The sequence below is a fragment of the Manis pentadactyla genome, chromosome 4 (genome assembly GCF_030020395.1).
Source record: "Manis pentadactyla isolate mManPen7 chromosome 4, mManPen7.hap1, whole genome shotgun sequence".
Taxonomy (NCBI): domain Eukaryota; kingdom Metazoa; phylum Chordata; class Mammalia; order Pholidota; family Manidae; genus Manis; species Manis pentadactyla.
In genome coordinates, this window is record NC_080022.1 from 168,798,522 (window position 1) to 168,806,537 (window position 8,016).

At 50.1% G+C, this 8,016-nt stretch overlaps 1 protein-coding gene across 5 annotated transcripts in view; it reads right to left on the reverse strand.

Moving 5' to 3' along the window:
- MED24 (mediator complex subunit 24) overlaps positions 1-8,016 on the reverse strand; it is a 30,823-nt gene that overhangs the window by 21,927 nt on the left and 880 nt on the right. For 3 of the 5 annotated variants that reach the window (XM_036930428.2, XM_036930431.2, XM_036930424.2), the window contains exons 1-3: positions 1,231-1,299; positions 653-852; positions 483-565 (exon numbers count right to left, since the gene is read on the reverse strand). In XM_036930428.2, the coding sequence (XP_036786323.2) occupies positions 483-565; positions 653-782 (213 nt within the window). In that variant the 5' untranslated portion in view covers positions 783-852; positions 1,231-1,299. Of the gene's footprint in view, positions 1-482; positions 566-652; positions 853-1,230; positions 1,300-6,289; positions 6,413-8,016 lie in introns of those variants that run through there. The other 2 variants (XM_036930425.2, XM_036930429.2) reach the window with 2 other exon arrangements.

The following is an 8,016-nucleotide window of genomic DNA, read 5'->3' on the forward strand; positions in this document are numbered from 1 at the left end:
CTACTCAACATTCAGGTCTTGATTTAAACATCACTTCTCCAGAGAGCCTTCTCTGACTGTTCAGACTGGGTTAGGCGCTGACCCTCACCCCCACCCCACCCCACATACTCCCATAGTACCAACCTGACCTATATGGTAGGCTAGTCACCACCCATCCTGTGGCTGACTGCTTACTCACATGTCTGTATTACCCACTAAATTTCTTGTGTGCTGGGATCAGGTCTTGTTCACAGCTATATCCTCAGGGCCTATGGCACTCTTCTGCAGATACAAGTGTTTGTGAATATTGATTGATAGATTAAGTTAATACAATATTCATCACAACCAATGAAGTGTTATTATTTTCACAAGAAAACCAAGGCTCAGAGAAGTAATGTGTTTAAACAAACTTCCCTACAAAGTGTGAGCTGACAATTAATTGTACCCTGCCTTTTACCATCAAACCTCACTTCAACCTCTCTGAAACAGGTGGAACAGTTTACCTGGGAACTAATGGCATACTTCAGGTAGGACAGGATGAGAGGATTGGGGGAAGGTCCAATCATGGCCTGCTCCAGTAGTGCTTCTGCAAAGGGAATAACAAAGTAAGACTAGGTGGTTAAACTTTTCTAGGTTTAGCCCTCCCATTCTTCCTTCCTACTTCACTTGAGACCTGCTAGGTTGAGAATGTCCCAGGTGGCTCCTTTGGGAAAGAATTTCTTCATGTTGACTGCCCACTGGTAGTCACTCCATCGCTCTTTCCAGGCTTGCAAAATGGCTTGTTTCAGGTTCACCACTTTCATGATTTCACTTCGAGGAGACAAGGCCACCGGCAGTCAGCTTTAAGAAACAGCTAGAGAAGGAGACGTGATTCTGAGGGAAAAGAACAGGGAAGGGCAGAGTTGAACAGGGAAGAATTAAGGGAGGCAGAGGAACTAGAATGGAAAAAAGGGGGATGGGAGCAAGGCAGGGATCCTGTTAGGTTTTTCCCTCCTGAACCATTCTTCCATAAACTGATCATTAAGAAACTGGACCACTAAGACACCACAGTCTAAGGGGCTTAATACAAAAAGTTAAGAGGGCAGCAAGGGGTTAAGCTAGTTTCGGTTGCCCAATTACGCCCTTAGCTCTGGCTGCGACCCTCAGCCAAACCCAGATTTCCTCCCCCCAAGTCCTCCACCTTCCCCAACTCTGAAACTATAATTCCCTATTTCCTTTTCATCGCCCCCCCGCGCCCAAATTTGAGCCTACCGCACAGCCTAGCTCTGGGTCCTAGGTGTCGCCATTTTGGCACTTATCAAAGAGCTAGTTTTCTATTGGATGGGCGTAACACGCACAAACCAATAGGAATGCAGCAAGAGAAAGCGCCCTCCACGATGCCTTCTGGGAATTGTAGTTGGTTGGAAGGGGCTAGCCGTGAAGTTAGCCCACATGGTTTTTCTTCTTTACTGGTAGGCTTGTAGGAGCTGAGGTATCAAGCAGGCGCAGGGGCGGATGGGGAAGGGCTCTCGAAGGGCCACTTGCAATCATGCGGCTCCCAGTGACGTAACTATCGACCGGGCATTTCAATCACTCTTTCAATACCCGCTAGTTAATAGGCACCTCAAAGGTGTGGGTAGCGTTGTTCCTGCAACAAGTTTTCTCTTTCCTAACCTTTTGTTGCTGTTGTTCTTTTACACCCCTAAGTCTACCGGACTTCTCATTTGCACATCTGTATTCCAGAGACAGTATCAAGGCTCTGTCAGTTACTGACACATCATCACTTCACCCTGAATCTGGCAGTCCTCCCTGAATCTCTTAGTTCTGCATACTGCTTGAATACAGGGAAAAAGTAAGGAGAAAACTGAGATTAAGGTTATCAAAATTAAGGAAAGTCTGAGAAACTGTTTTAGCCAAGAAGTCCTAAGGAGACATGATGTCTAAATGTAACTTGGTATCCTAGATCCTGGAACAGAAACAGAACATTAGGTGTAAATTAAATCTGAATGATGCATGGACATTAGTTAATAACAGTATATCAGTATTGGCTTGTTAATTGTAACAAATGTACCATACTAATGCAAGATGCTACTAAGAAGCAAAATTGGGTGTGGGGTATGTGGAGTCACTCTACTATCTTCAGATTTGTTCCCATAAATCTAAAACTATTCTTTTTTTTAAGTTTATTAAAAACAGTGTGATGTTTCACTTATCCTGTGGAATCATATTGTAGATAATTATGTCCAGGACTTTGGGTATTAGCCCTCTTCCACCCCTCCCCAGTTTTTACCCACTTCTGGCTCTCATGTCTGAGCCTCCCTATACATAGCCCTCATCTCCGTTCTGTCCTGTACACAGGTCACCTTTAACATTTACAACCAGGGATGAGAGTAAACATGGAGGCCCTAGTCAGTGTTCTGTCACCCCTATTTTGAGCTCAGAATACCACTATCCCCAGGGCCCACATATTCCTCACTCCCATGTGGCCTGGACCCAACACCCACTAACTCAGTCAGAAGCAGTCACAGAGTTGACAGCCTCTCTCAAAGAGAGGCAGTTTGGGCCATGAGGGATGGGAAAGGAGCCTTACCACCCACAAATGACTCAGGGTGGGGGGCCTGAGTCTGCCCATCCATACCCTGAGAAGTCTTATATCCCCATCTATGAGTCCAAGTTCCACATGTATTCCCAACAACCATTCTTTGACTGCCCTTTCAGTGGCAAAATCAATCATTAGGGGGATGAATATGGGAGAGCATCTCATTCAGGCTCTGGATAAAAACTTGTGGCCCTTAGAGAAAGAATAATAGGATCCTGGGTATCTGGAGCATAGTCTAAACAGGGAAATGAGGACTCTTGTTCTGAAGGGGTGAGCCCAGCTGGAGGAGGGCCAGATCACATCCCTGTAAGGTCATTACTGCCTATGGCCTCCCTCCCTCCCATACTCCCACCCACATCCCCCTCAATTCTGCTCCCTTTTGTGCCTGCCCAAGTGACACCACTGGGGAGTTTATACAAAACAGCTGCCAAATATGTGTAGCCAAAGCTTCCAAAGCAGGAAGGAGAGGGAACCCAGACTCCTCCCACTCAGCCTCCAAACTCCCCCAGCCACACACACACACATTTCTCTGCAGTCTCTCACACACTCCCTTCTTCTCCCCGACCCTCACTCTACCTTTGACTGCTCCCCTCCTCTCATTTTTCCTTTGCTGTCACAGCAGCCTCACCCCACCCACCCCCCGCCCTGACCTGAGCCATTCATGGATAGTATGACTCCCTCCCAACCCTCGTGGCCCAAACTGGCCCTTCTGCAGAGAAGCTGTCAGCTTTGTGACTGCTCCTCACTGAGTTAGTGGGTGTCAGGTCCAGACCACATGGGAGTGGGGAATATGCAGGCCCTGCAAATAGTGATATTCTGAGCTCAAACCATCTCCCTCTGGCAAGAAGCCTGGCTGATAGGGGGTGGGGGGATCCTCACCCCCTCACAGTGGCAGGGGAGGCAATTTTCATAGTCAGGCCATCTGCCTTCCCTGTCCCCCTGCCACTCATCAGCAGCTTGACAATGTTTCTCCACGGACTGGGCTCCCAGGAGAGTACAAGGACTCTTGGCAAGGGCCATTTTCAGTTTCTCTACTTTGACTGCCCTGCCTTTCTAGCCTATAATATCAGAGAGAGCCTTTCTGTACACAACCTCTTCCCTCCACATTACAATAGCTTCCCACGACCCACAAGCTTTCTGACTTGCCCACCAGAAAGATGAGATGCCATGATAATTCTCCAGTTGGAAAGAGGATACCGACACCCCTCTGGGTGTCCAAGGAAACTCTCCCCCGCAAAGCCCCCCTCAACAAGCCCTCTTACTTACTTCACTGTTTTTTGCTGTCCTTTCCCTCTCCCTCCTCACTGATAGAAGCTGAGCTTGTGCCTCTACTCTCTTATCCGTGAGCCCCAACCTCTTCATCTTGTTGGCTGGTCTGGCTGGGGAAGGGTAGTCTAGCTGGAGAACAGGGGCAGCTGGAAGCGGGCCAGCCAGAGTGACATGGCAACACCAGAGCAGTGGCAGAAAAGGCACTAAGCCAGAGTGGGGACTTGGGTGGGGTAAGGGGCTGAAAGAAACAGAGTTTTGGGTATCCAGTGGGTTGGGCACATTCTTTATGTAGGATGGAAAGAAGTATGAAGGAAAAGTGAAAGGCATCTACACCCTGATGCAGGCAGAAACACTGAAATACTTGGTAAGCATACAAGGAACAAAGTGTTTCAGCTTCCCCTCTCTCCATAGGGAAACTGAGTCATTCCCCTCCCCAAACTGGAATCTTTTCCTTTGGAAGCCTGGGTTCCCCCTACTATGGGGAGTTAATTGGCAGCAGGCGGATGGGAAAAGAAAGTGAGTTGTTCCCACACACTCATACACAGCGGGTTCCAAACCAGTTCCCTTCCCCCAACAGTCTTCCCATTAGAATCCTTGCTTTCTATCTGCCTGGGGGAGGGGAGAATGGGGGAAAGACCTACATGGTGGCCCCATCTCAGGGACAGCTCCTGGATCCCCCACAGTTCTCTGTGCCTGTCTTCCCACTGTCCCCACCAGGAGCCCAGAAAGAGACCAGCCGGGACAATGAAAGGCAAAATTTGAATGAATCTGTGGAGTAGTTTCCTCTCTAACATCCTTAAGGATGCCTTCCCTCTCCACACTCCACACACAGCAGAGAGGAGGAGAGAGGAGATGCTGAGGATTCTAAGACCTGGACAGTGGCAGGAAAGGGAGGTCAGCCTGCCCTTCCCTCCACGTCCTGAGAGCTGCTCTATATTCTTGGCCTCCTCACCTGCCTGCCCTGGTGGCTCTTTTAACTGGAGGAGTAAGGCTGCAGTATGGCACGACCCAAACCCTGCGGTAAAGGAGACTGCCCCCTACCCCTCCTCTCCTCTCTCCCACTGGCCAAGGGAGGATGAGCAGATTCTATGTGGGAGCAAAAACAGAAGCTGAGAAAGTTAGGTGATCCAATACCTGGCACATACAAAATGCTCCAAAAAAAAAAAAACCTGTCAAATGAATTAATAAAAGTATGAGAAACCCTGAAAGACAACCTGGAGAAGGTGTCAGCTATTTTCTACTTCTTTCCTCAGCTACCAAAAGCAAGGCTCAGCCTGAACTGTGTCCCTTTCCTGGCTCCCCTGTTTTATGACCCCGAACCACAGCACCTGATGGGACAAAGATTATTGACAGAAGGGCATTAAACGGCCACTTTTAGCAGGGCAATTGTTCACTAATTTCCTCTTCTCTCATCTCTGTCAGTCACTTGATCCCCAACTCCCATAAGCTGTCCCCGTTTTTTCTTCTCCATTTCCACCATCTTTTCTTGATTTAAAGATCACAAAGGGGAGAAACACCTGTTTTTAGATTATTTTAGCTGGTGGTACTTCAGTTCCCTCTGCTGTCTTCCCAGAACTCTGCAATAAGTGGACTGCATCTGTAATAAGTGATACAGTCAAGGGGAGCCTGTTGGACACCTCATCACTTGCTGACATCACTTAGAGCCCAGGAGGTCAAGATGAGATGGGGGAGGGGAATTACTGAGGCCCAAATCATAGAGGTAATTCCAGGACAGGCTGGTAGAGGGGCTGTGCCCTGCTCCCCCAAACTGCTCAAGGCTTCTTGGCAGGGGTGGAGGGTGCTGTGTGGGGTCTTAGCTTCCAGGCTTTTGGGGGAAGCTCTTCAGAAAGATATCTGGATCCTCTGGTTTCTAGGGGTGGGACCCTTGAGAAATCTTGGGGTGCTCCCTAGCAACAGTCTGAGAAGGAAGAAAGGAAGAAGGGAGAGAGGGTGGGGCCTGGGCATAGCGGCTCCGGCTCCGGAGCAAGCCCAGAGAACAGGCTGTTCCTGCTGCCTCCTGGGCAACCAACATCTACGAGGGAGGGGGCTGTCAGACATCGCCTTGGAGAGCCTCTATCCATCCTTATTGTGCCCCACCCTCCTGCTCCCTGTCCTCCCTCCCTGGTCAACACTGAAGCAGAGGTGGGGGGGATGAGAGGAGACGCCCGGGTAGGGGTTTCATGGCAGGAAGAGAATGGGAGTTGGGGATGAAATGAGACTAAGAGCTAGAAGCTTCAAGAAATGGGGGCAGGCAGGGTGAGTGGGGTGGAAAGGGAGATGATGCGGCACAGGGGCAGGGGCTATCTGCCTAGGATCTGGGCTGGATCCTGGCATCTGGTGAGATGCCTGCTTTGGAGGCAGTGAGTGCCCTTCACTTTGCCCTTGCCCAGGTCTGTTGCCAGCCCATACTAGGAGCCAAGGAAAGGGAGAGAGGTAAAGAGAAGATGGGAATAGTAAATTTACCTTTGAGTTCAAGATGCTTCACTCCTCTTCTGGGGGAAAAAAGGTGGATCAGGAGACACTTCATTTTCCATGGCTCTGAGACTAGGATTTCAAAAAGACTTGCCAACCCAAAATCTTTAGGGCCTTTCATAAAAAGAGAGAGGTGGTGGGGGAAGCTGGCATGAAAGGGAGACAAAACCATAGCACTTTTACCTTCCTCCCCTAGACTCTATCATCCTGCCCTAATCCTGATTACTGCCAGACCTCTCCATTCCCTCCTGCTGCAGCCTGATTGATGCAAAGTATAAATGTAGCTTATCTCACAGATGCATCCCATGCATCGGGATTCTCTCCCAACTCCTTGGACAGTCATACAGTGTGCACCCTGAGCCCTCCACACTGCAGCTCTGTTCCCCAGGACCTCAGCCAACCTCGACCATTGAGGAGGTGGCATCAACTGGCAGTCAGCCACTCTCAACGCACCTCACACTGCCCACTGCCCTGACTCTGCACCACGCAGCCTCCTGTCCCATGTGCAGCTGTTGCATGTCCACTGCAAGCCCAGGCTGAACCTACAGGTTCACTTACTGTGCTGAGGCTGCACACTGCAGCCTCAACTCCCCACTGCAGCTGCAGACTCCCTTCACCCACTGCATACCCCTCATCACCACCACTCCACTCTGCATCCCATGGATTTCATTCCAGCTGCCCCTTCTCATCCCCATGATTCCAGGGGGTCCCGAGAGAGGCCCGACCCTTCCCATGCATTGTAAACCCTATTACCCCTGTAAGAGAAGTGGCTCCAACAGAGCTGAGGATGCAGGCAGCTGAGACTAAGATGAGCTTGGGCAGCTCAGCTTAGATAGGCCGTTGACTAGAACCCCACACTGAGCAAGTGATTCTGCCTAGTATAAACTGGGTGACTGGTACAGCAGTTCCCCTTCACGCACAGACACACACATACACACACATGCCCCTCCCCAAGAGCAGACTGGAGACAGGGCCCCACCCTGGGAACCATGGGGAAGGCTGTGGCCCCCACTGGTAAAACTGGGCTAATGACAGCAGGGGAACCGGTGGGGCCAGGGGTGGGTGCTGGGGTAATTAGAGCTCCGCCTGGCGCTGGGAGATCAGAGATGAAAGGGGCTCTGGCGTCACTGGAATGATTTTATGTCCGTGAACGCAGGTGTGCACACATGCATGCACGGGGAGTGGGTCTGTCTAGTGGACACCTCTTTTCTGGGGAGGCAGATCAATTTTTATGCAGCCTGGCCTTTTTAGATTGGCCCTGGTACCATCTGGATATTGGTGGGGGCAAACAGGAGGAAATACCACTTCCATGAAGCTGGGAGCTGAGGCCATAGGACAACCCCTGCACCCTCCCCAGATCAGCAAGGGGACCAGATTGTTGAGGAAATGGCTGATGACAATGAATAGAAAGAGCCTACAGAGGAGGAGAGTGACATTTGAAAGGGGAGGCAGCGGATCAGGTAATGATGTTAGAAATGAGAGAGGAATGGGGAGGAATGGGGAGGAAACCTCCAAAAGAATTTTTAAAAGAATGAAGTTAAAAGGGCCTCAAGGGTCACCTGCCCAACCCTCGTGTTTTAAGGCTGAAGAAGCGTTGCTCCCGCGAATTGTGATGATTTGCTCAAGGTCACACAGTGAGTAAGGGCGAAGAAGGGACCCGAACTCAGAACAAACTCCTACGGATTAGCATTTAGACTTCCGCCCCGGCTTAGAAGGTG